This window comes from Chaetura pelagica, unplaced genomic scaffold (genome assembly GCF_000747805.2).
Source record: "Chaetura pelagica isolate M959 unplaced genomic scaffold, ChaPel_1.0 scaffold10, whole genome shotgun sequence".
NCBI classification, from domain to species: Eukaryota; Metazoa; Chordata; class Aves; order Apodiformes; family Apodidae; genus Chaetura; species Chaetura pelagica.
The window spans coordinates 11798116-11826039 of record NW_009952263.1 but is presented as its reverse complement, the minus strand read 5'-3'; the positions used below and the strand labels follow the sequence as shown (position 1 = coordinate 11826039).

Sequence of the window (27924 nt, the reverse complement as noted above, 5' to 3'; positions counted from 1 at the left end):
AGATCTGTTTTACAATGAGAATATTAGGCAAGTCTGTGCTGTTAAATACTAATATGAAATGAGGTGCTCTTCGGAAAGCCCTACATTTATAGTAACGTGCCTCATCCAGAATTATTTGATCTACTCTTAGATCAAATATACTCTTAGTCCTATTTTTTGGGATACAGATATGCACTAAATAATTTTAAAATAAATTACCTTTTTTGTTTGTTTTTTGTGGTACTCAGTATTGAGGTACTTTCATGTACAAAGCTATCCTGACTGATCTGAGCAGCCGGCAGCCATCAGATTCTCTGTTCCATTTCTGTATGTTCTGGTGGTTTTTAACTTTTTGCCTGTCGCTGGCATTTTTTTGGGTGCTATACCTGTGAAGGAGATTGGGAAAGAAAGAAGGTAGGATGTAACCAGAGCCATGGGGGTGAGGAGGAAGTTGGTGTGGGGGTTTAGTGGAGCAGTCTGTCACAGTACTCTGAGACAGATGGTTTCACATCACTCTTCGTTATCAACATAACTTTTAGGGTGTAGATCCAAAACACTAACCTAAAAGTGCTTTGGTTTATTTAGTAGAATATTTGAATTACAAGCGACCTTCACTTTTTGGTTTCTTAATTGTGGGGTCCTAAGATGTTTTTTGGATGGGAAAGACTTTTGAATTAGTGACTGAAAACAAAAAAAAAAAGGGTTGTCTTCAAGTTATTTAATTTTTTCTTCACTGTTGTGTAACAGGCTTTGTTAAGACTCATGTGAAGAGGGGTAGAAATTCTGAAGTGTGATTATGTAGGTTCTTCTGTAGTCTTTTTGGTGTGGTGTTCTGTAGTCATAATCAAAATTATAAGAGTATGAAAGAGTGCACATTGATTTTTTTGGGGGTGGGATTTTTTGTTTGTTTGTTTTTAATTCTTCTTAATTAATTTTAAGGGAAAAATTGCTACCTTCTAACTCAGTGCCAGACACCAGCTTGGCACAAGTAAGATCAGGTCAGAAGCTGTCTGAAGGGAAAGGAGTTCGCAGAAGGGAGAATTTAAATGCCTTGCAGAGCCTGAAAGAACTAGAACTGGAGGTTCAGCAGCTGAAACATGAACTTCAGGTATGTGGAAATGCAAAGAGGAGGCTTCTCTCCTTGTGAGTGTTTCTGATAATGTTGCTATCTTACGTACTTACGTGCTTTCATCGTACTGCAGTTCAGCTGTGTGCTGTTGTTTGGACTGCAGAGGTTTAAAGTGGTTGAGTGAAGACTTGACCTGGTGCAGAGAGGTACAGTTGGTGTATGTCAGCAGGCATTCTGCAGTCCAGGTTGGACCTTAGCTCCCCTTGGTGTGTGTGCTGGCCTTCCACCACACTTGGTGCAACTGCTGTTTTGGCTCTTCATGTTGAGTTGGAAAGTGAAGTTTGCACTTTAGGGTGATAAATGTACTTTGTATATACTGATGTAGTCCTTGCCTTTTTTCACTTGCTTGGAAGGAAAAACAACTTTGTGTTGAGCTGAAAATTCCTAAGCATCACAGAATCATAGCACTTGTGGAATTTTAGAACGGGATAAAAATTATTATTGCCTTAATTGCTTCTTGATGGAAAAGATGCTTATGAGTCTTTCCAGAGGAAGTTCCTAACACTATCTGAGAAGCACAGTACTTAGTTATTGATAGGCTTAAAAATGCTGTGAATGTTTCTAAGTGTGATAAACAGCAGTTGTAAGAAGAGATTGTGTGAAAGGATGTTTGCATGACTTCAGAAGAACAGTGTGTAAGCTCTTATCTCTACAGATACTCAAGTAAAATCTGCCATTATGTAAATTCCTTTGACACCCCAAACCCTGAACTTGCACACAGCTGTTTCCTTTTTCTTTTTTGTGGAATAAAACTATTCATAACCAGCTTTCCTACTCAGTTACCTCTACCTATAAATCCTGTGTTTCTACACAGTCACCTGTCATTGCATAGATTCTCCATCAGCTGAAGATAATGATGTTTGTGCACTTCAGTCTAAATTTGCAAGTGACAGAATAGATGTCTGTAGCTAAGAACAAATACTTGAATGCAATAAATTCACAAAAGCATTTCTGATGATTTAATTTTAACTTTTCTATCAATGTTAATTATTTTTTTTGTTGTTGAATGTAAGTAAGCTGCTTTCAAAGAAAAGGTTGTGGATATTCTTTTAGAAAGGGTTAACAGGGAGCAAATCTTTTCTATGGGAGGTAATGTTTTGTTCTAGAAAGGTGATGTGTGGTGGTAGCTTTGAGGGATACTTCAAAAAACACTATTTGCTCATCTGCAAATATAAAACTATTTAAATTCTTGTGGTGTTTTTTTTTGTTTGTTTGTTTTCTTTTGTTTGGGTTTTTTTAATATACAGCAAGTCTGGAAGGCTAACAACTTCTAAAGACAGTATTTCATTACCTAAAGTGGAGTTTATAAAAGCATCTCTGTGGTATGAGAGCAAGAACTTTTGGTTGTCCCTGGAGGAATGTAGCCTGATGCGGTGCATGGGCTTTTGTTGGGTCAAGAGTATTCCTTGTAGGTATGTCAGGATGGTTGGACATAAAGTGAGAGCTCTGGTTTTGCTCCATTATTTTGAGGTGTGGTAGTGATGGAAGTAAGTTTAGTGACTTAATTTCCCTGCAGTAATGGGTAGGAATTCTTCAGCAAGGAAATAAAAAATTCCATGTTGCCTAATTACTTGCTAGCAAATGGGGAGTAGTTGTACACATACGCTTGAACACATCACTGCTGAAATGGGAGGAAGGAAATGAACCACTGACCTTTAAGCTACTAAAGACAATAGAATTATTCTCATTGGTTTGTACGTCTTTCTAGATATTTTGTTAGTGTTTTGAGGAGGGGCACCTCTGTGTGTGTGTGTGTCTGCCTGTGTGTGTTTCTCTCTAGTGTTCAAAATTATGGTCTGCATGTTAGTAATGCTGGCTGCCTGTTGTGACAGTTGATTTATCTTTATCTCTCTTTGCTGAAACACTACTCCAAAAATTATTATTAATTCAGAGAGAGAAGGAAGCATCCAGGAAAACTGCTGAAAGTTTTGAGGAAACCCTACGTACTTTCATTGGAATGAAAATGAAAAGTCTGGCTGCTAAGGTGAAGGCATTGAAGGAAGTTAGGTATGTATATTTATATTTTAATAGTAGTATTTATCATTGCCCTGTTTATCTCTTGAAGGCATGCATGCTTTTTTGTTCTCAAAGTTTTGTTTTGTTAATTTTTGATGAAAAATGTGTCGTATACAGAGGGGAGTATTTCCCAAAAGCAAGGCTGAAACTTTATGTTTTTGGAAGGTCCCATTGGAATTTGCGTTTCCTACTTCTCGATGGTAATCAGGTGACTGGTTCACTTCTCTTTCTTTACCATAGCTATTGCAAGAAGAGCTTTCAATTACATCTTCAAGGAAGATGCTAATTACTAAGTGCAGGTAGCTGTTAAAAGTAAATGGGTAGGCAGAGTTCCTTGGGTATCTATTGCTGAGAGATGTATTTCTGGGTAGCTCAATTTACTCTTTTAGTTTTAAAAGAAGGGACAAAATTGTAGTGGAAAGGCTTGAAATAGAAATGACCAGCAGCTACTTTAAGAAGGAATATATATGTATCGGTGTATGTGTTTGTGGAAGAGGAGTTAAAAAAATAAATCAAGGGATGTTATATAGAACAAAAGGGGAATTAAAAGCAGGAGAGAATTTCCAGGTACAGCCTTGTCAATACTGAGGTACAGTGAATGTGTTCTTGGTCCTTCCTTCCTCAAAAAGATATTTAACAGCTGAACGAGACAATTTGCTGCTGCAACCTTTTGAAAGAAACAAATTTATTAACATAGCAGGTGATATCTCAAAACAGGAGTCTGAATTGCATTGATTTTTAAGTTGCTGGGGTTCTCTAAAAAGAAAAATCCTGGTAAAATGTTGTTTCCTCCTTGCAACTTAGGCATGCAAGTAAGAACAGTCGTTTTGAGGCACAGCTCTTAGAAGCCATAGAAGTGGTTACTAAAGAATGTCTCACTGTTCCGTGTTCCTTGGGAAGATTGCAGAAGGTTTGGACAGAGTATGACTTGGCTCAAGAGAGGATTAAGTTATGCAAAAATGTGGTAGGTTGGAATAATGTTTTTTTTTTCTTGGGAGCTGTTAATTTAACACCTATTGACAGAGTATTTTAGTCTTACAAGTGTAGCTGGAAAGCATGGAAACACCAGTCCTTTGCTAGATGATGTCAGAGGCTTTGCTGCCGTTGCCACAACTGATGCATTTATGGAGGGCTATTTTTTGTGTTAAACCTAGACTTTCTGACACTGTTGATTTTGTAAAGAAATATAAGGAAATCAGAACATGATTACTGAAACATTTCTATTCTGTAATAATTAGAAACCGCTTCAGCTGTGCAGCTGCAGTGTCTAAAACCTTTTGTTAAAGCAGCTTGCCACTGCTTAGGATTTGCTTCCCTCGTATGGGGAGGCATGGGGAGAGCGGTAGGCAAACGCCGCTATGAAAGATGGACTTGTATAGGGGAAAGCTGCCATCTAGTGCAACCTCTCTGAAAAAGCCTGCCTGGGTATGCAGGCATGGCTGTGTTGGTAGCTGTGTGCTGCATCTCAGATGTGTGGAGAGGCTGCTGTTGGGAACGGGAAGGTTCCCGGGTCAGTGGCAGGCATCGTGGTAATGCAGGGAAGGGCTGGTAGTTGTGCATCTGGGAGAAAGACAGCAAATGTGTTGTGACTATTTCCAAATATAACCCCAAACGTTTTAAACGTTAGACTGTATTACACTGAATTCAGTGGCTCGTGAAATGGACTAGAAAATAATGAGCCATGAGGAGAACCCGAGTAAGTTCTGTTTTTGTTGCTCGTGCAGGGAAGAGTATTGAAATATCCATAGCATGGCAATCATTTGATTGCTGTAGGTAAAAATAAATAATTGTGTTTTCTAAAAACGAAGTCAGATGTTTAAACTTGACAACATTAAGATAAGTGTTAATAAGCAGACGATATTTTAGTGTTGCATCTTGTATAAGGGAGTGATGTATAGAAGAATAGCTAGACTGTGAGGTATCCAGGAGCCAGGGATGCTTAGGGATTCTCTGGTACAGACTTTGCTTGGGGAATTCCTGATCCCACATGAATAGTACCAGTTGCAATTTTCTGGAGAATATATGTTATGATTAAGATCAAGCAGGTCTACAAGCCTTGTTGAACAACAGCAGATAAGTAAAGTCATCGTAGAACTGTGTTTTGACACCCTCATCCAGTTTTACTTTGATTCAGCTGGACTGGGGACAAAGAGGAAAGAAAACTTTAAACACGGACAAGAGTTAGGACAGATGCAGATACAGTGGTGTGACTTAGGAATCCCAAAGTGTTTATTCAGTAGAGGGAGATGATAACTCTGCTGTCTTTGAGATGTATCTGGGTGTGTTTTGCATTTTTTTTGAGTTGCCAACCCCAATAAGAAGCATTCTTTCCCAAGATGCGTCATGTAAAGAGGTTTCATTCTCAAAGAGCACATGAGGTGTTTCTTATGGACTAATTTTTTTTGAAAATGTTAGTCTGGACATTTTTTCAGACACCTGTTTCAGTTGTGAATGGCTAATAGTGAAGTTTTGTCTGCGTGATGTGTTGTAGTGTGTTATGCTGTTAGAATATTAGAATTGAACTTACAGCACTCAGCTCCACATGTTTGTGTAGTCCTCTGTTTTGTGTTAACAAGGTGTGGCCTCCTACATGACTTGAAAACTCATTTTGTTCAGAAGTCAGCAATGCTTCTGGAGTTCCCCCTGCCCATTCTGACATTGTTTGTGGTTGCCTAAGTTAAGGTGTAAATAAACAATGGCAGGGTATCTTGTGACTTACAAGAGCAGTTGTTGTAAAAAAAAAATATTCCTGCAATCTGAATAGAGCAAGTTGTCAGTGGTAGTGTTACAGGTAATTTAAATGGGGAAACATGAAGAAGACAAGAGTTCTGCTAGATGTCATGTATTCCTAAGAGTGCCTGAGTGCTGCACAGGGTGCACAAGGGGAAATATGTTTGGAAGTGTAGAGCTCCCTGAAGAATTAGTTTAGTTTTCAAGGTGAATTTTTAGCAGCTGGAAACAGGGCAACACAAGGCTCTTGTGGAATTTTTCTTAGGCATTTTGAAGACTTTGGTAGGTGAAGGGTACAGACCAAGGATTTTGGTGTCATCATGCTAGAGGTACAGTACCAGAGATGTCCTGTTTTATTGTGCAGTGTAGTGACTTTGGCAGGGTTCTGAGCTGTCTCATATAAACTATAGTATTGTCTAGAATGGTTGGACCAGGTGATCCTTGAGGTCCCTTCCAACCTGGCATTCAATGATTCTATGATTAATTTTGTTTTCTTTGAGAATCATTTTGATATTAAAATACCTATTTCATGTGCTGTAACATGCCACAGAATCTTGGCTACTGTGCTTTCAAATACAAAAAATGTCCAGGATACACACAGTGAAAGGATGTGCTTGTAGAAACAATGTTTCTTCTGGAATAGAAATGCTTAGAAATATATTCACAACTAATCATGGAATTTTATGTAAATTCTGTATCCATATAGGAAGGTAATGGTGCTGATCACTTAACCAGCTCTCCTACAAAATGTTACTGAGAGCATAGTGGCTTTACAGATGGAAAAACAGGCATTATTAGAAGCTCCACTAATAGCCGTGTAGGCAGATACTCAATAGGATGTAATAAAAATTCTGAATTTTCAGACATTGTAAATAGTGTTTTATGGATGTGACACTTAATTTATTATTTCAATTTAGAAACTTACTGGAGACTTTTTGTATGTATTCAGCATTTTCTGTGGGAAGGATGAAAAGTAATCATGCCAATGGTTTTAAAAGGGCTTCAGTTGCTTGTTTAACAAAAAAAATGGGGGAGGGTGGAATAAATAGAGCTGTTTAATGAGGATGCTGATGCCAGAGCTAGTTTTAGCTATTTTATATACTGCACAGTAGTGAATGGAACTAAAGGAGGCCAAAAACTGGGGCCAAAAGTAGAAATAAACTCTAAAAATGGGTTAGAACTTATCTGTAGAGGAGGGAGGTTAATTTTCTTCTCTTGCTTATGAGGCCATTAAATCACACTAACGGGAGAAAGCATTGATGAGATGATTGCACTATACAGATACTGTTTTTAGTGGACTTTCATAAGTGTTGCTACAGTTACCAGAAACAAGATGGTAAACTAGCTTAGCAGTTGGTATGACTGAGTCTGATGGGTAGTTGTTTGGGGTAGTTCTACTAACAGTCATATAGAAACCTCTTCAGTTGTCTGCTATTGTAGGCATTTTGCTTACACTGTGGAGGTGACTTGGTTAGGTCATAGAAGTATGAGATTAAAACCAAAGTTTGTCTTTTCATTCATTCCTATTCAGTCATGTATTGTATTACTCATACTTTTTAGGAATTAATGTATTTTTTTCTATCACTTTCCACATTGTGTATGTGGCATTTGTGTGAGAGTTGCTGACTTGCTTTTACTTCTGCATAGAATGAAAGAGATGAACTGATTACCAAGAGAGATGAGGTGCAGCAGAACTTGTATTCAGTTGTGGAAAAATTAATTATAGAAGCGGATCAGCTGCCCCTTTCTGAACGCTCAAGAACATTACAGGTAAGGAGCTTGCTTTTATCAGTAGTGATTCCAAAACACTGAGAACCTGTGGAGGGTGTTTCATACATGTTAAACATCTTATAGTCAGAAACCTCAACAGCAGCAGATGAAGCTTTAAGCAGCACTTCTGACACTTTCCTAGCCCTTTCTGATAAGAAGACTTTGTAGTTTGAACTAGTGTAGCAAAGTGTAAAGTGTTCAAATTTTTTTTTTTTTAAGGTCAGAGTTAAACAGTAGAGAAGCACATAATTATACCAAGAGTCTCTGTCCCTCCCAGTCAAACCAACAACAGAAGTGGGGAAGTAGACAGGAAAATACACTCTGTAGGGGCAGTAAGAACTTCTGAAGAGGACTTCACCAATAGAAGTATTACCAAGTTGCTGTCTCTGGCCTTTGCTAATAGAATATATTTTTTTTTTTTACATCATAGATATTACTTGTTTTTATTTTAACTGTGCAAGTGTGTGTGGAGAGGAGAAAAAAACATTGACAGTAGTTTGGCAGCTTGTCTATACAAATTTCAGGTGTGTATTTGTCCACACACATATGACATTAGGTTATTCTGAAAAACCACAAAGATTATAGGCTGAGCCTTTGTATAAGGTTAGAACATTTAGTAAATTGAAGCACTGACATTTTCATGGAATTACTTACTGAGTTTCTAAAGGAATTATTTTACAATGCCATTCAAAAAAATGTTTTGATATGCTTACCTTTTGGTTCTAGTCTGATGTTGATGTCTAATTAAAAAAGATTCTGAATGGGTAGCATTTCATGGCTTTCTATCAGTGGAGGTCCCATATGGAACCTGCTCTTTCAGACAGAGGGAAGTTTTGGTTTGTCAGTGTGGGGTTTTTCTCTTTCGTGGTTGTTTTTTCTTGGTGTGTTTTTAAAGATTATGCTGTGCTAATCCACTAGATGGTAGGCATTAAGCATATTCTAGGTAGTCATGCTGCAGTGAAATTTTAAGTTTTTTAAAAAATACCCAAAGGGGTACTGAAATGCAGCTAGGTTTGCCAAGTGAATTTTGGGCTTGAGCATAATTGTGTTGGTGGTACTCTCTTGTATTCAAAGCTAGAAGATAAAAATAATTTTTCCAAGTAAGAAAGCAGAACTAAGTTTTTACTGAATGTCAATAAGAAACATGGTTGTAATTTTATAGAGCTGGAGAGGTCATGCTGTGCTGTCCTGGAGAAATCAACATTTTTCCAATGCGTCTCAGAAGAACAGGAGCGTAGGAGTTAATGCCCCTCTCATTGAAGTTGTGTATGGCAAACTTCTTCTGCATCACACATCTCTTCTGACTTAAGTTTCATACCTTCTCATGAGAGCTGTTCTTGGCCTGAACCACAAATTCAAACAGCTTCAGCCACAGCTGGGTCCAACTAGCTAGTACTGAAATAAACAGTTGGTGAGCTCCATGTTTTCCAAGCATTAATACTGTATTGGTTAAAAGGAAGGCTAGGAATGTGGGCATATACCTAAATTACTCTAAAGCAAGCTAGGGCTTGAAAAGAACAGTTGTTTTGTATCAGCTGTTCTGTGTTGGCTGTCTGCAAGCACGTTTCCTTTGCCCCACGTGTAGTACCTTGTTCTGTGCTCCCTTTGAGTTACCAGGATAAGAGATAGGAACAGGGTCAAATGCATGTAGGCCACTGAGCCATCTTCATCTGGTAATTTCTTATCCTTCTGGAGCCTGTTCCTGCATCCATATGCTGGTGAAGTTGCTAAAGTTCCAGGGAATTTTGTATAGTATGAAAAATAAGTGATGAGAAATAGGATGTAACTTACCTGATTTTTTTTCCTTGAGGACAGTCTGGAACGCATGCAGATATTCCTCTGGTGTAAGTAGTGTTGCTATTTTTGGAAATAGGATGTGATACATTCTTCACCTTTTTGTGGTGTCTCTTCTTTTGATGTTTTTTTGAAGGGAAAAATCAGACTGTGATTTCTGTGTGAGATTCTTCTCTGCATTGTATTTTCTGGTAGACATACTGCCCCTAGATCTGAGAGAAAAGTTGAATCATCATGGAATGGTCTGGATTGTAAGGGAACTTAAAGATCATCTAGTTCCAACCCCTTGTTGTGGGCAAGGACATCTCCCACTAGACCAGGTTTCTCCAAGCCCCATCCAACCTGGCCTTGAACACTTCCAGGGAGGGGGGTATCCACCATTTCCCTGGGCAACCTGTTGCAGTGTCTCACTATACTCATAGTGAAAAATTTCTTTCTAATGTCTGACCTAAATCTATCCTCTTCCAGTTTAAAGCCATTACCCTCTGTCCTATCACTACATACCGTTATAAAAAGTCTCTCCCCAGCTTTCCTGTAGGCCCCCTTCAGGTACTGAATATCCTTCACAGGATACAGAGTGAGAGGCTTTTATAGTAGAAATAATTTATGCCAGCAGGCAGTGCTAACTACTTCTGTTTTAAGTGTTTTGATTGTTATAGAAAGTATGCTGTCACAACATTTTTCTAGTTTGCAAACCTGTTATTTTTTTTTTTTAATTCACTTATAATGCACAGGAATTGTCTGCTTCTCTGCAAATGGTGTATGGTCAAGGTTCTGAAGCAGATGACTCTGAGGAGGTGTTTCAACAGCTCTTTCAGTGGAAGAGTCTTAAAATGGAGAAATTAATTAGTGTCAGAATTAATACAGACAAAGCTCTGCAAATTCTTGGTGACTGGTTCAGTGACACCACAAAGGTAAGGCGAACAGTCAGTCTTTCTTGTTGGTGGAAAAGATGAAGTATGACACTGTCTGTTTAGCTTGGGAAGAATAGGCATGAGTAGGGACAGCTACCCATGGCAAGGAGATGGTGCATGTGAGCAGTGGCCTTGGGTGACAGTGCCTTGATACAGAGGGAAGGGTAATGTGTTGGGGAAAAGTGTTAATTTATCTCTATTCTTAGTGTACCTTTGTGTACACTAAGTATAGTGTACAGAGCTTATGCTTTCTTAGGAAAGGACATCTTTTGTATAAAGATCAGTGCTTTTATGCAATGTAACTTTTGTGTGGGTGTGCTCTATCTGTCAATTTCATGACCAAAATGCTGTAAATAATCCTTTCAAGTGGCCCTTGGTTAGAAAGACTTCAGATTTTAAAAGGTTCTGTTTCAAAAGGTCTACTGAAAGAAGTGATAAAAGATCACTGCAAAGAAGAACCCAGAAGAAGCTAGAAACCAGATTATTTTGACATGATCTAGGTACAGGTTGAAGACAAATACGTAATAGAATTATTTGTCTAATTGAAATGCTGAGTGCGGAGAATTCAGACAAATAAATTGTCCGCTTTTGTTTTCATGTCCTGCAGTATTTTCTGCAGTACCATTCTAATATGTTGAATGATGGAAGTGGGTTACCATTCACTGAGTTCTGCTTGTAAAGAATGCACAAATGAGGAATGTTAACTTAATGTCTCTCCTATTTCTGTGCTTAATATCTATGTTCTTGCTCAGTTCAGGACTCTTAATCTTCCTGGGAAGACTAAGCTGCTCTCCCTCCATTCCTGCAGGCCCACTTCATTGATCTCCTTTTTGTTGCACTTGCATGTAAATGTTCTCAGTTTGTGTCTGCATAACCTTTCTGACCATGTGATTGTACATAATCCACAAGGCTGGATTTTTATAGTGAATAGGTTTTCTGCCCTTGCATTTTGTGTGCATTTACTGTGGCCAGACACTATTAGGCCAGACACTTGTTCTTGACCTGGCAGTAAATGCTGTTCAGCAGCAGTGTACACTTGATGCATGTCATGTGCAGTATGATGTTAATTAATATAATTACTTGCAGATGTTTATATTCATGTCAGTTATTGGAGGGGGCAAACAAACCTGCAGGTGGGTGTCTGTGATTGCTGAATGCGATCTAGAGTGCTGTTCTGTGTGTATGAAAGTGACTGAAGTTTGTTAGTGTAGTGATGTTTCTAATTGGAACTTTTCTGCAAACAGTTCAGAGACATAGGAAATGTACACACTTTTGGCATGGGTTGGTAAAGCACTGCTAGGTAGCCCAAGGAAGAAATCTTCTTTTATCCATCTTAATCATTTCAGCTTTTGATAGGCAATTGTTCTGTTGCAATTTAACCTCTAGCTCCTTTTTTGAAAAAAGTATGGGCAATCATGTAAAGGAAATGCTTCTTTGAAGTGTTTCCCCTCGTCTTATTTTCAAAATACCTCTCTTCCTCTCTTTCTGAATCCAAATGAAACTCATTCAGCATTGATCAAAATCTACAAGAGGAAATGAGTCAATGATAGACAATGAAATTTTCAGAGACTGGATGGCTTCTGTCCAGTATGCAGCTCCAGGCTTTGGGAAGAAAGATACTGTTTGAACTTGCACTGTTAGAATTTTTAATTTGAGTTCCTTTAAGGTTAAAGCAATAAAATATTTCCCAATCTCTAGTGGAATACACATGCTTGATGGGTGAGTTAACGGGGTTCGCAGGCTTCTATTATGACTATTTATCTTGCATGTTAAATACAGGACCATATTTTCATTTTAGTTTTGATTGCCAGTGTAGTATCAGATGCTACTAACAAAATGTTGCTGGCAATATTCAATATAATTATAAGCTGATCTTACTGATTTTTCTCTGACACATGCTATATCTCATATCTTGAAGCTCTGTTATTTCTGAGTTCTGTGAAAACACTTAAGGTTTCCTGGTGAAACCTTTAACCTTATTTCACCCTTGATAAATTGTGCAGTAGATCTCAGGATGTGTCTTTATCTCAGGTAGTACTGTATAGGAAGGAGAAGTCCACTTGATAGTGAAACTGCCATATTGAGCATCTTGTTTATCACTGTGTTAATTTTTGAGATGAAACTCAATAGGAGACAGGTTGGGATTTCTCTACTGTTTCATGTTGGGTAAAAATAAAAATGAGATTTGCAAAATAAAACCCGATTAAGGCAAGAATCAACTTTCTTCTTGCCTGTTGAATCTTAACTCTGTTAGTGTTCTAATCATCGTTTTATCACTCAAGTTGGAGGCATGTGAAAGTGAGATCTAACTCAAATCCTGATTACGTTTCCCATAGTGCTAACTCTTTGTGTTTCTTGCCTGTTTTTGCTATCTGCTTGTTGACTTCTTACTTTCAGTTTCAAGGCTGATTTTTATTTTTTTTCCTCTTTAAAGTGTTTTGACCTGATGTCAGAGGCATCTTCAGATTTAGAGGAAGTGGTTGGCAATGCAGATGACATTCTCAAAAAGGCTGAGTTGGCTATTTCTGAGGAGCTAGATACTGACTTAAAAGTAAGTTCTAACTATGCTTACTGTGTCATGACTTTTATATATTTTATACATATTTTATTTCAGTTTAAAGCTTTTATTAATGTGTCAGATGAGTTTATTTGCTACAAGGCAGCATATTTTTTTTAGAAATGTGATAGAAAGTCACTCAGGTTGCTCCCCAGAGACGAGACAATGTGTTTTCCAAGGAGAAGGTCAGAGGACAGCTTTGGATTACAGGAATTTAGCTGTTTGTATGACTGACTGGCGTAACTAAGAAATACTGGGAAAACTGCTTCTTCCGGTCTATGTGTAGAAAAGCTTTCTTTGAGTGGTACTGAGTTTTGGTGCTTTTGTTGAAAATCCAGGTGATGGAAAGTAAGTTTCTGTTGAAAATAATGGTATTACCTCTCTGAGTGAATGTGTGTGGATAAATTTACTTTTTTCTGTCTTAAGAGGTGAGTAGTTTTTCATCACATTTATTCTGCATGGGACAAGTGTTCTTGCCTTACTGGTAATCTTTTCCTATGCTTGTGATAGCCTTATTCCCAGTTACTCACCTTTTCTGATAAGGATGTCCTCAGTTCTGTTTTGCTAACACTTTGAGGTACTTTCATTGTCTCTGCAGTAAGAGACCCTACTGTGCCAGAGAATGGTCATGTCATCAAAAGCTGAAGTTGTCCTCTAATTACTTATATTAAAACCAACCAGTAGTTCAGTCTGCTTCTGACTGTTCTTTGTGATTGAACCAGTGACCCTCTTTTAGAGCAATGCTTCATAGCAATTTAGCCATGCTGTCCTTAAAAAATTATTTCATAGCTTGTGTAATATGAAATTGCCAATTCTATTGAAACTATTGGATGAACACTTAGATGAGCCAACTTGCCTTTTAGAATCTCTTTAAGATGAGAGAGAAAAATCTGATAAATTATATTTTCCATTAACAGTGGAATTTCTTGGTAAAGGTTTTGCATCTTAAACATTGGTGTGTATAAATGAATAACAATTCTCAGTCTTTAATCTCCCTCTGTGTGATTGAATACAGGAGCATGATGAAGCAGAGAAGGGAATAATTATGAGTGCTTACAACAAAGTTCTACATAAAATTTCTCAGGAGCAAAGTATGATCACTGTAATACAGGACAGATACTTGGCCAGCGTTGAGGTGTGTTTGTGCTTTATTTGTTTCTGTTGTGCTGATCTATACTAGTAATCCTTTCTACATAATTTCTTTTTGAAAAATGTCCTCTCCTTTTAATAAGGAAATTCTAGGTGTATTTTATTGATGAGAAGTTGTTTGGGTTAAAGTTTGAGAACTGCAGCTGTACATATCCTCAGCCAGTGCTTCATTTCAGTGAAATACGAAGATACTTCTTTAAAAAAAGTAAAGCAGTGGAAGCTAGAATCTCTGCATTCATTACGAATTAGTAGTATGTAACTTCAGGGGACTGAGCTTTAATTAGAATGTTGGTTTTCCAGAAGGTTGTTGATGTAATTAAAATGAAACACAATAAAAATCTTTCTCTGTGGGGAAAGACCCTGAAAAGCTGAATTCAAATAGGCTTCAGGCAATTTCTCTAATGCATTGGATTGAACATATTAAAATAGAATGCTTGAACACTTTCTGATTTTATGGTTGTTTGTTTTTTAAACTCTTATTTTCCTCCTAGTTCAAAAAACAGGCTGAGGAGTGGCTGAATAGAAGACCTGATATTAACAACTTATTATCAATTAAGAAAACGGTGAAAAGCTTAAAGGCCCAGTTAAGGTGGAAGTTGGTTGAAAAGAACAACTTTGAAGAAGTATGAAAACGTTACAGTGTTGGTGTTTTTGTCTGTTGTTTATTAATTGGTTTAGAGATATGATTTTTGTCTGTTCCAAGTAAGTTGTAACTATTTGAAACAGTTTGTGGTTTCTCACCTCAGTTTTGCCTTTAGCTGTGGAAGTTTTACAAGCCCCTGAGACCTAGCTTAAGAAGTTTAAAAAAGAGTCAGTACATAGCCACTCATATTTCAGTTCCCAGCTGTGGCACTGTGTTTTTAACCAAGTCCCTGTGATGCAGGTTGCTGTTCATAACACAGTTTTATCCAGCTTTTTTTACTTAGCTAGTTGTGTGGTTATATTAGGTTTTTACTTTGTTAATAATGCATGTACCTCCCCATTTGTGACAGAAGTCAATGTCTGTTCTGGTTTTTAGGGATCCCCATTACCCCTCAGAGAAGTACAAAGAATGTAAACATTAGCCCAGCTTCAATGCTGTTTGTTTTATAGCACAGTAATTGTTCTGATCATGTTTAAGGAAAAAAAAAACCTGCACATGTCCCTCTTTACAAATTGTAAAGGGGCAGTAAGCTTCCAAGTGGAATTTAAAAAATGAGACACAGTAATGAAATCCATTGGCAAGAGGATTCTTGAAAAATGAGGTGACATGGGGAAAAGGCCTGCTCATTGGAGAAAAAAGTGAATGAGCCTGATGTTGCTGGTAAATAAATGGTGTTGCTGTTATGATTATTTGTGACAAGATAATTGAAAAAACCAAATTGCTCTTTGATTTAGGAAACAAGTAGGCAAAGGACTAGAATACTTAGTCTATTACATAAATAAAGGGAACACCTCTTTCAGTTATTAGTTCTTAAGACCTAATCCCTCCTCTTGGGATTCCAGGAAGGAGACTGAGTAAAATACGCATTTGAGAATACGTTCAACTCCAGGACTGTGATATGTAAGCTGTTTTTTTAATCATGATACAGTAGGTTACCATTGGTATAATAGCAGAATAAGAATTATACACTAACTTTGTTATTCCTAATACAGTCTGATGATTACAGTGAGTATGAAATGACAGGAATAAAAGAGGAAATTGCTGACTTGAGAAATAAGATTCTTCAGGAAATATCCAAGGAACAAGAAGAATATGTAAGCATTAAACTACTTAGGCAACTAAAACTGTATGAGGCACATCTGCATTTTATTTCCTTAATATGTGCTCTGGGTAAAATAAAAAAAGTTATTTTTATAGTGCTGAATGTTAAGATGGCCCTTTTTTGATGAAAGCTATGGCAGAAAGCATGGAGGTTGATCAGTTTTGTGTATTTGAACACAATTTCTTCAGACTTTTCCCCCCCTTACTGTCTGCATAATGGTCTGAGGTGAGAATCAAAATGTGAGCTGTAGTTCTCAATCCAGTAGTGTGACAGGTGAAAGTGTAAGCTCAGTTGCTGAAGAAAGACCGTATTTCTTGCAAGGGGAGGAACCGTTTCCTTATAAGGAGGTTAAAACAGTCCTGTAAATCCTCTATATGGAGGGGAAAATCGGAAACCATTGCCTTTTGAGCAAGTAGAAGAGCACCAAGATTTGTGGTGGTGATACACCTCCCTCTGCAGACCTGGTGTCTGTATGTGAGTTACCTTGCAGCATTACAGCTGTGCAGGGCCTGAAGATGCATATGACTTGATTTCTGTTTTCTGCTGCTTATCTTTAATGAAGTTTAAGCAAACTAAAAAGCCTCCTTAAGAAAATATAAAATGTTTTCTGTGATAGTGCATGAGCTGTTTGGAGCCTTAACACTGCCCACCCACAGAACTTTCAAAAATCTGTCCATATTGAACTGGTGTGTTCATGTTGTGTCTGGTTGTGTGTACTGGGTTTTCTTTTTTTCTTTAAAAAACACCAACACAACAAACCACAAAACAAATGGCAGTGTTACTTTGAATGGTGTTGCTGAAGGAGGTACAGTCATGGTCACCATACATTTGAACATGCTTGGGTGTGCATTGCAGGTATTGGTGTGTATCTATGTCAGACTAGTGACCTGAAGCTGTGGGTCTTGTTTCCTTCATTTAGGAGAAGCTTACTTACTTGGTTCAGAAATGGTTCCCTGAATTACCACTTCTTTATCCAGAAGCAGGAATTTTAAACTATATGGTAAGCAGAGATTGCATTTGAATGCACTGTCAGTTATTATTTTGGGCATTATCAAGGCTTTCCACCAACAATTTTCTGCAGTCTCGTCATTTTGGGGACATATACCCTGAGTGTTGTTTGCTGGGGTCTTCCTCCTTTGCTCTGTCTTCTGGGAGATGGTCAAGGAATGCATTTCATTAGTTGTCCTGTCGTGGCCAGCCTTTTAGTAGCAGATGCTGTAAATTTTTAACATGTCCCAACAGGCTTTGTGCTTTGATAAGTTAATTGAGGAAGAGGAGAGGTAGTCAAAGACTCTTAGTCTTATCAGCTGTTAAATATCATGTGCTTACCCTGGATATTTGTGTGCATGTGCTTCAGAGCTCTGGTGGACTTCTGACTTGCAGCCTGGACCGAGACCTTCTGGATGCTGAGCCCATGAAGGAACTGAGCATGAAGCGACCTTTAGTGTGTTCAGAAATTCAGGGCCAGAAGGTTCTTTTAAAGGTAATGTTGGCACTGGCTTTCAGTTAGTGCTGCAGGTGAGGCCTTGGCTTATTAACCTGCAGATTCTGAGTGAACTCTGCTGTTCCTTTGATATCCCTGTGTTTAACAGAGCTTTTCTGAGGGCAGATTTTTTTTCTTAGGATCTGTAGAATATGAAGCATTATTTTCCCTTTGGATTGCTTCCATGTTGCTTACTGAGTTTTTTCACTTTTTCTGAGGACTGCTGTAGTGAACAGTGCTTCCCTTCTGTCTGCTCTTTCTGGTGTCTGGTGGACTTATTTTTCTCTTCCTTATTCCTGTCTCTTCTTACAGTTGCCTATTTGCCTGATGATTTTACTGAGAAATTTCAGGAACTGCTGTTTTTCCCTTGTTCTGCTTCTCTACCCATCTGCCAGCAATTGGGAAACCAGGGGCGGTGGTGTGAGAGGCATGGTTGTAAATGCTCTTCTTGCTTTTGACTTGGCTTATTTAACTATCATATTAGAGACACACTCGCTTTTTGTTGGTGCACTTTCTAAGAGTTAATAAGAAAATACAGGAATCAGCTGTGACAGTTGGAATTTAGTTTTTTGTTAAGTTTAAGAGGAAGTTGTTTGATGGCATCTAACAATATGCATTTCTTTATTATTATTTTTTAAAATTAATAATGCTACAGGCATTAGGAGTAATAATTGAGTATCTGCTTTGTTTTTCAGGGATACTCTGTAGATGTAAACTCAGAGGCTCAAGTGATAGAACGAGTTGCCAAGTATCACAGAGTTTGGCACCAGCAGAAGGATAAATCTGGATTATTACAACTGTTGTTCCTTCTTTTCTGCAAGGCAAGATTTAAATTGATGATCTTGACTTCTGGTTTCAGCTGGAAGACTTGCAGTCGGCCCAACCCTAAAGCTTTAAATGCTTTAATTTGGGATATTGAATCAGAAAAATCTTTCCTTTCTGAGTTTAGATAAACTGTCTACTTAGTAGACAATTAATAAGTAATTAATTGATTTATCACACATCTAACATATGCTAAACATCTCAATATTCATTATATGTGAAACAATCTATTTTTCCTTTTTTAATTTGTTGTTGTTGTTGTTGAAGTCTGATCCTTTGGTGTATTTAATGGTTCCGTACTACCCAGGAGCAAGTCTGGAAGCTTTACAGGCTGATACACCTTTGACTTTAGAAGTAAGTGTAACTGCTTAGGCTATCAGCATTTTATTTTGTATGTTTTGAAATGAAATTTTTTTGCTGTATCTTATGAGGCTGATGGTGTTTCATGACCTTTGGTGGCTGATAATGACTGTAATAAGTTGCCAGGTTAGCTTGACTGGCATTCTTAGCATCTGGTCAGGCAGTAGTTACTAGTTTTCGAGAAGAGATTTTGTGTGCATATACTTCTTTTTATTTAATGAAATTGATGCCTTAGCTGGATTACTAGTACATTTTAAAAGTCCCAGAGTTGAACATGTTGGATGTTGAGGGGCAGGCATTTCTGTATTGAAGTTTTAGAGGATTCCCTTGTATGTAATTTTTTTTCCTCTCTTCTCTCTCACTTCATTCCCCTCCTTTTCCTTGCCCGGCTTCCCACACAGCATATAGGCAGTTTGGACAGTCATCCCTTCTCAAAGAAGCAGTAGCTAGAAGCCAGCACAATCTCTAGTTCTGTTTGGTGACTTGAAGCTTGCATTTCTGGACTTCAACCTACTTGTCACACAGATTTTGTTGTGATTTCTCTTCCCTCCCCCTCCAATATTTTTTCATGTTAGTGATTTATTAATCAGTCACTGCATTTTTTTAATCCCCTGCCTGGCTGTGCAAGTCATAATAGTCTTACTGGGAATTAATCCATACTTCATAAAACAGGATTGGCATGAACTTTGTGAACAAATCTTAAAGTCTTAGTTCTAGATAGAAACTTACTTGATACTGTGCTTTGTTTTTTCCATATCTATCTTTGTAATAAACATGCAAATTAAATCATTAGGAGGCATTAAAAGTGATGAAAGGAGTGGCCCAAGGTTTACAAACATTGCATGGAGCTAACATAGTACATGGATCTCTGCATGGGAGGAATGTTTTTGCTGTGAATCGAAACCACGGAATTGTGGGAGACTTTGAATTCACAAAATCAGAGGTAAAAAAAAGATACCTTTTAAGCAACTTTTAGTCAGAATTATGTATCAAAAAAGACAATTGTAGGCAATGTAAAATATAAAGATTGTGCTTAGCAACGAGATTCCTTTTTCATATTCTGAATAATTGAGCAGCTTGAGTCTTGTTGAAATGTGAATAATCTTGTACAGGAAAAGAAAGAATTACTGAATGTGGGCTCTGGTTAAACAAAATAGTGGAACAAAGAAGAGAAGATGCAGTAGTGTTTTTCTGTCTGTCTTGCATATTTAATGGTCATCAGCACCGTCAGAGGTGAGAGTAAGAACTCATGTTTGAAGGGCTGAGCAAGCTCTTACAAAGTCTTTGACTTTCTGTTTTGGTAGGTAACAGTGTTCTAATGTGTGTTTTAATCTGTTGCAGTATTTAGAACAGGATTTTTTATGTTGCCTACATATACCTGTAGTTATATGTACTTCTCATGTAGTCCTCAGTTTCTGTAGTAAAGGTTTTAATAGTTGTTTTTGGGGAAAACCTAATGTTCTTTAAGAACACAAGCTGGTTTTTTACTATTTGTTGTGTTTATGTAGTAAAGTCTCCAATTATGGTATCTCTTCTGTAGTGACCTTTTGACTTTCTAAATTCAAGTTGTTTGAGCTCAAACATTTTTGTGGTAGAGGTTTGCTTAATGCTTATTTAAATTTTTAAATAGTATTATATACTACTATAGTATATCATTATATTAATATAGAAAACATGAAGTTTCATTGAGAACCCTTATTTCTGTTTTGGAAATGCATTATCTGTTAGTCTCATGAAGAATGTCAAATTGTTTGGACAACAAGATGTGCTTCCCTTGAAATGAATTTGATTTTTCAACATGCTAAAGAGACATGCTTTAAAAAGTTTTGACAGCAGAATTTTCTGAATGGTCATACTCAGTACAGGTGGTGTGCTTGTGAAAATTGCAAGAGCTGATGTAGAGTATCCCTCTTCTTACTCCTCCCTGCATGTATGGGCTGTGCTGAGATAAGCAACTCATGTTATATGCAGGAAGGTTCCATCCATGGTTCACAGCCTGGGTCCATTTTGTACCTTCTCTGTAGGGGAGTCAGTGCAGCTCAGTGCTTGTACTTTCTGCATGATCACAAATACATGAGTGAAGCTGGTAACTGATGTGTTACCAAAGACTCTTAGCAATCTGGAGACTAATCTTCTTCACAGAATTGTAGATTTTGGTTGGAAGGAACCTTAAAGACCATCTAGTTCCAACCCCTCTACCAATGGCAGGGAGACCTCGCACTAGACCAGATTGCTCAAAGCTCCATCCCACCTGGCCTTGAACACTTCCAGGGATGAGGCATCCATAACTTCCCTGGGCAGCCTGTTCCAGTGTCTCACCACCCTCACAGTAAATGATTTCTTCCTAATATCTGTTCTAAATTGACTCTCAGCGTAAAACTGTTAGTCCTCATCCTATCACTATATGCCCTTGCAAGAAGTTCCCCTCCGACTTCCTTGTAAGGCCCCCTTCAGGTACTGGAAGGCTTCTATAAGGTCTGAAAGGTTACTCCCCAGAGCCTTCTCTTCTCCAGTTGAACAACAGTGACTCTCTCAGCCTGATTCCAGTTTGGCTATAGCTTGCGCCAGCCACTGTCACAGAGAATGTTAGAAACTCAGCTTATAATTTATTTTGTTAGTAGACAGCCCTAAAATATGCTGGAAGAAAAAGGAGGGAGGAGGCAGCTAGTTTCAGGTAAAGACCATAAAGGCAGAGAAGAGGAAACAGGAAAGCTGTCAGAACTGAACTTGAGAACTAAAGTTCTTCAAAATAGTGCCAAAGTTCTTTTAATATGTGATTTTTTTTTTTCTAATTTGAGAAGTTTTGTGATATATATTCTTTACCAACTTAGGAGTTTTGATAGTTCTAGTACTGAGTAAAATCTGCCATCCCTGTTCTTTTATTACAGTTACAGGTTACAGATGTGTGACATTATCTTTTTTCCTTTATATACCTCTTTTTTTTGATCAGTAAAGGAGTATTTTACATTTTGGTCTAGGTCAGCACAGAACTGTATGGTAAAATTTTCTGACAATAAAAGGGAGAAGGAGGTACATCTGCTTCAGTGTGCTGTTGGTCTTGATTGAAATCACAGGTACCATTTTTCTCCCTGTAGGAACAACGTGCTGTGGCAAACACACTGGTTGTCGGTACCCTGAGCTTAGTTGCTCCTGAACTAAAAATGGGACAGCCAGCTTCTCCAGCCTCTGATATGTATGCTTATGGCTGCCTTCTGTTCTGGGTATGTTATGGCTTCTGAGAGAGTTTCTAGTAATGTTGTGGAACTGTAGCAGGCTTATAATGAGCAGTAAATGTCATCTCCAACTTCTGCTTTAATCATCTTGGTGAACTAAGTGTTGATATTTTCAGTTGACTGCTAAGTGTGGAATGAATGGGAGTTACAATTATGGGCAAAAGACAGTGCTTTTTTCTGTAAAATATATAGTGTAATTTGTACAGTAACATGAATAAAAAAATATAGTTTTATTCCTTGTGCTGGATATTGTTGGTTTTTACTGCACTTCCTATTCATTCCTTGTGAATGTTTTTTTTCTTTTTTTGTGACCTTGCCCCTGAAGAATCACCCAAATCAAAAGAGAGGGAAGATGAAGGCAAGTAGGGGACTTGTATTGCTGGCAGCATTGCTTAGATAAGTGTTTTGTTTTTTAGTGCATGTTATGCCTGGGAGGAGAAAGCAATCTACTTTCCTGTGTTAGGTTGTATGTTGCACAGCACTGACTAAACACATGCTTCCTTTTACTCTCTATGTAATTGTTCAGAATAGAGGCATTTTTGGCTTAACCTGCAGGCAGGGTTTTGAAAAATGCTGTAGTTGGGCATGGTTGTAGGCAATAGTAAACACTGGGAAAGAATTACTTTGTTTATGAGCTCAAGGTTCACGTTTGTCTGTTAGAGTGCACTTACCCCTCAGCGTTTCTCAAAGAGGATTATATAACTACACATACAGCTTGTTCATGGGCTTTGAGTCATATTTTTTAAGAACCATTTCTTTTGACCTCTAAAAGTTTGTTCTGGTACTGATTTTTTTCCCCCCCTTGTTTCTGTGTAAGGGCACCTTGAGTCCCTTGTATGTTTTACCCTACTGTGAAATTATGAGGAAGCCTGTCCCCTTCCATTTTCCCATAACAATTAATTTTCACTTGAAATCTGGACTCTCCTTGACTGATACGTAATTTTGTTAAACTAAAGGGAAAAACACCAGTGTTATGCATTATGTATCTTTTAATTTACAGCTCTGTGTTCAAAACCAGGAGTTTGTCAGAAAAGAAGATGGAACACCTGAGGTGGATATGGTTGTTATGGTATGTTAATTGTCAGAGCAAGATTAGGCTTCTGTTATTTATTGGTGTTTGATAGATATTTCTTTTTAAGTCAAGCATTTAATTTTAAGTGCTGGGTTGAGGAAATAGTCTTAATTTACTCTCTGGATAGTTATAAATACCACGCACAAATAGAATGCTGTTTGAGAAGGCAGAAAACCCCATAGTTTTCTTAATACTTAACTGAACTCAGAAGGAACAACTTCTTCATAGATAACTATAAATTGAATGGCACCAAGTTACAGACTTGGGGAATAAGTCGTTGAGATTCAGCCTCAAAAATGAGGAATCTTATCTTTTCAGAAGTCCGTGAAGTTGACTTTATTCATTAGCCTTTCTACATCGTGGTTGCAAATTGCTTGAGCTTTAATAAAACAGCCAAATTCCATCTTAATCACTTAACAAGTGTAACAAATGCATAGATGTAAGTGTACCCTGGAAGACAGAAATTTGTGTTGCTGCTTTCATTCTGGTCTCAACTGTTGTTCTCTGTCTACTGTATGCCAGCGACTTGCCACCTTTAATTCTGTTCTCAGTCCGTTTTTTGAAGCTGATCCTTGCCCAGTATCTCAGTGTTTCTTTGAGAATAAGAAGTAGACCTGGGTGCCTTCATGTTTCTCAACTTAGGCCCCCAACTTTGAAGTCAATCCTTTGCTAACTTACACATTTTTTGAATATTAATCAAATGCTGGTATTATTCTGGCATCTCTCTATGTGTCTTAGTTGCCTGAACACTTCTCTTTCCTTGAGTTTATTTTCTTGTGTAACTCTTTTCTGTAACCTTTCAGCATTCTGGCCAGACCTTTTTACTAGCCTTCTTTTAACCTCTTCTACCTTTACTACAGGCAATTCCTTTTTATCTGTATGTTGGAATAACAAAATTCATACCACCATATATAGAGTAGAGAAATGCACTGGGAGATTTATGGACATTTTTCAAATAATTTGCTTTTCCATATTAGTTTCTGCTTTGTTCTTTTTGCTGTGCTTCTGGCTGTCTAGTTACTGACTGCTTTGTTCTCGTCCTGTGTCCATCCCATCTCCTTTGAGTGGATTTCCCTTGGCTTTTTTTAACCTGTATGGACTACTTCTCATATTGTGCTTCTTCTGTTGATCTTACCTTAAGGTAAGACTCAGCTTCCCCTCACACACACACTCTGGGTTGAGGAGGACAAAGCTCCTGGGTCGAGACAAAGGACAAGGAATGTTCTTCACCAATTAAGGTTCTGGGCAAAACAGACTCAATTTGGAGAAAAAAATAATAATTTCACAGTAATCACACACACACAGGACACAGACAACACAAAGAGCAGGGCTTGCATACCATCCCTCCCTTCTTCCTGGGCCCAAATCACTTTGTTCTCTGTTTTTCTCCCTCCTTTCCCCCAGGGGCGAAGGGGGCCAGGGGATGGGGTTTAGAGTCAGTTCACATCCTCCTCAGGAAGGATTCCTTACAGTCCTTCCCTGCTTCCCCACGGGGTCCCTCCCATGGGAGAGAGTTCTCCACGAACCTCTCCTTCATGAGTCCTTCCCACGAGGTCCGGAGCTGCTCCAGCCCGGGCTTCCCACAGAGTCAGGGGATGCTTCGGGAACAAACTGCCCTGGCCCGGGGTCTTCCAAGGCTGCGCAATCAGAGTCCACTGGCAGCAAATGCTCTGGCCACAAAATCCAAGTCCAGTGGCCAAGTTCACCCCTCCTAGCGCCTTCAGGGAATGTTCCACCACATTCCTCTATGTATGCAGGGGGACAGTTGCCAACAGTTGCAGAGAAACTTCTGCTTGGGCACCTGCTTCCTCTTCTTAGCAACCACCAGCACTGCTCTCCTTCCCCAGCTCGCCTGTCTTAAGTGCTGGCTCAGCTCAGGTCTCGGTTCTTTCATATGTTAATCACTGAGGCGCATCTATTGTCCCTCTAATGGCTCCTTGGTTGGGTTTGGAGCTGGGGGAGCTTCTCAGCTTCTTTTGGGAGCCACCCATGGCGCGTTTCCCCCGCTATCAAGAAACCCACCAAACCAGAACACATGGAAAACAAAAGCATAGAACATACAGGATTTGAGCGGGGAGGTGATCTTGTAAATGCTGTTTCTTACTGCTCATTATAGTTGTCTGTTTTCTTACTAAAAGTTAATCTCATGAAGCCACACTGTCGGAAATAGCACTTGGATGATTCACCATTAAGGCTAACTAGGGGTTTTAAATGTGTTCCACAGAACCGTTTGCCCAGTGTGTCATTCAGGATTATGCATAATAATCATTAGACACTGAAAAACGTATTTTTTTTCCCTTGAACTTAATTGTTCAAGGAAGTAGAAAAGATTTATTGGGATATAAAAAATAGGATTTGGTTTACTTCTGTTTTCCATAAAATTTCTGCTGTGATAACGTTTTACAAATAAGGTCTGAAATACACAAATCCAGTTTTAGGGTGTTACTTTGGTGTTCTTCTATAGCAGCTATTCTCTGAAGTGCAAACAGCTGCCTTTATCTCAAGGACAATTAAAGTATTTATCCATTATTGTTCTTAGCAGGGATTAATTTCACAGCTTTTAATAAAAGCAAGTTTCTTTAACTTTTTTTTTTTTTTTTCCTGATGAAAAGAAGCAGCATTTTATTTTGACCTTGTCAGGTGATACAAACCTAATCAGTAAATAATTGTTGGCAGTTTTAAAGGATTCATCCTGGTTGTGTGTGCGTGCACATGTACCCACCATCAAAGTCTGCTGCAAAGCAATCTGTTCTGCCTGCAGTGCACAGGAACACACATGGAACTTTTACTAAGAAATGTATTACTAATAAATATCTTTAAGCTGTTTCTTGGGGAATCTTTTAGACCTCTGGCTGTTAATCCTTGCCCCAGTTCTTGGGGAAAATGTATTTTGCTTTTAAGTGCTTTATCTATAATCAGCTTATTCAGAATTAATCTCCATGCCCATCTGCAGGCCCTTGACAGGCTCATAATTTCCCTCCCTTCTCAGTCTCATGCCAGGAGGAATTACACACTTGCAACTAGTAAAATTTTGGTTGTTTTCAACAAATGTAGAATTGCCACAGGAAGAGAATGTAAAGCTTTAAACAGGGGATATTTATGTTAGGTAACTTCTGAGGAAAACAAAGTTTAGAGATAAGATATTTTAGCCACACCAGGCTTCAGTGTTCATTGTGTTTCAGCATGCAGTTTTAGGTACTAAAAAAAAAAAAAAAATAGTAGTAAAAGCAAACACGATGAAATGGAGTAAGCATGATTAAGTGTTGTCCTACAGCAGTATTCCTTGTGGAATGAATTTTTGGCTTCCTTGGTGGAAGAAGATGGTGAGAAGGGGCTATTTGTTGTTGACAGATATTTGATAGTACCATGAAATGCAGATATACAAGTGCAAAGCTTTTCAAGGTCTTCAAATGATCAGACTTGAGTCACTTCTCACTTAATTTTGCAGGGGAGATGTGTAGTTACGGTTCACTTCTGTCTTTCATTGCACATGTTTGGATCTTACTAACTAGAGATTTTACTTTGAGTGCTTAAAATGTTTTCTAAACAATCCTTTATGCCTGTACAATCTGTTTCTAGATCTCATATTTTCTCCCAGATTTCAGATTATTTGAGGAGTGTCTAGTTCTCTAGAATCACTCTGGTAATTATGGTGGAAGAATTGGGAATTATCTGCTTGTTTCTGTCTTTAAGTTTTTGTCTGCTAGTGTACATTTCTTTGCATCACAATGATTCTCTCTGGATGAAGTGGGGATAGATGTGAGGTGTACAGGTGTCTTGTGCTTTGCTGTTTTATTGACCCTGGTCAGAGGTCTTGCTGGCTTGGAGACTGAACAAACAAGCCTTCTTTTGGAAGGGTTCTGTTCCGATTGAGTTTTGATCATCCAGATGCCTAGATCAGCATGTGAGATTGTCTTTCTTGCAGTTCCCTTGTCCAAATCCAGTGTGTGCTCTTTCTCCCTCAACAGCTGGTGTTTATGCATATGTGTAGCAGCTGTGTTTTTATGTTTTGTGTATGGAGTCTGTCTCTGTTAATGTGCTAAGCAGTTAGGCACATAATCCCTTCTGATAAATCTGAAGAGCTTAAGTGTAAGTGATGGGTTAATAGCAAAATATCTGTTGTTGATAGAGCCATTGCTTTGTTTTTCTCTTTTTCCTCTGTGTTCTTGTAGAGAGAAAAAGCAATGTGACAAAAGTTAGGAAGTTGTTGAAGGTGAATGCCACCTGTTCTTTTTCTTCTCAGTACAATGACCAGCTTCAGTATTTCTATAATTTATAGTAATTCAATAAATTGATATTTTAAAATAGAATTACTTATGCTCTTCTAAGAAATCTACTGGTACCAGATTGCCACACCTGGTGTTGTACGCTTGCTTTTAATTTGTTGTCAATGAGGTTTACCACTGGGCATACTATAGTGCAACCTTTGGTGAGGACTTTGGGCCCTAAACACTTACAGGATATGTTCACCAAATACTTGCTTGTTATCGAGCTGGTTTTGCTTATTGATTAAATCCTTCTCTCTCTGTTTGTAGGATGATAAAGTTAAATCTCTTCTCCTGAATTTGTTCTGCTGTAACAGACTGACAGCTGAGCAGGTGCTGAGGGATGATTGTTTCCAAGCAGTTGACACAATTCCAGTTTCACCACAACCAGGTGGAGAACATGAGCCACATGAAGAACAGGAGCCATGTGAGGAACATGAGCCATGTGAGGAACATAATTCTGAAAAGACAGATGAAAAAAAAAGCGAATAACTGAGGAGAATGGAACAAAGCCTACTTAACAGATGAAGGACTTTTCTATCTGGTGTTTGAGAGAGACTTCTGGTTTTGTTTGATTTTTTTGAAATAATTGTCTTGTTCTGAAATCTCAAAATATACAATGTTTGGTAGGTGCAGTCCTGTTTTGTGATTACCCAGTCTTCACTGCTTTTCTAAGTACATTTTATTCTAAGTACATGCTAATTGGTGTAAGTTGGAGTTACAGATTGTGTTCTTAGTTTGTCAGCCTTTTTCTTAGTCTGTTATATAAGCTTTAAATTTACAGAGAATAATCTTGTTAGATGCCAGAGATCTTGTTTTTGTAACCGGTTTTCGATCCCTTTTTCTTGCTGTGTTTCCAGATAAAATCTTCATCTTAAAGATGCTCTGGGGTATTACCTTTTTACT

At 38.2% G+C, this 27924-nt stretch overlaps 1 protein-coding gene across 1 annotated transcript in view; it reads left to right on the top strand.

The window, feature by feature from the left end:
• STK31 (serine/threonine kinase 31) overlaps nucleotides 1-27510 on the top strand; it is a 35083-nt gene extending 7573 nt beyond the window's left edge. The window contains exons 7-23 of the mRNA XM_010007648.1: nucleotides 919-1091; nucleotides 2198-2202; nucleotides 3000-3115; nucleotides 3929-4088; nucleotides 7502-7624; nucleotides 10153-10332; nucleotides 12767-12883; nucleotides 13905-14024; nucleotides 14530-14661; nucleotides 15674-15775; nucleotides 16703-16783; nucleotides 17141-17266; nucleotides 17962-18087; nucleotides 18356-18442; nucleotides 19242-19391; nucleotides 21544-21669; nucleotides 27289-27510. Of these exons, the coding sequence (XP_010005950.1) occupies nucleotides 919-1091; nucleotides 2198-2202; nucleotides 3000-3115; nucleotides 3929-4088; nucleotides 7502-7624; nucleotides 10153-10332; nucleotides 12767-12883; nucleotides 13905-14024; nucleotides 14530-14661; nucleotides 15674-15775; nucleotides 16703-16783; nucleotides 17141-17266; nucleotides 17962-18087; nucleotides 18356-18442; nucleotides 19242-19391; nucleotides 21544-21669; nucleotides 27289-27510 (2146 nt within the window). The remainder of the gene's footprint in view (nucleotides 1-918; nucleotides 1092-2197; nucleotides 2203-2999; nucleotides 3116-3928; nucleotides 4089-7501; nucleotides 7625-10152; nucleotides 10333-12766; nucleotides 12884-13904; nucleotides 14025-14529; nucleotides 14662-15673; nucleotides 15776-16702; nucleotides 16784-17140; nucleotides 17267-17961; nucleotides 18088-18355; nucleotides 18443-19241; nucleotides 19392-21543; nucleotides 21670-27288) is intronic.
• The last annotated feature ends 414 nt before the right edge of the window (nucleotides 27511-27924 follow it).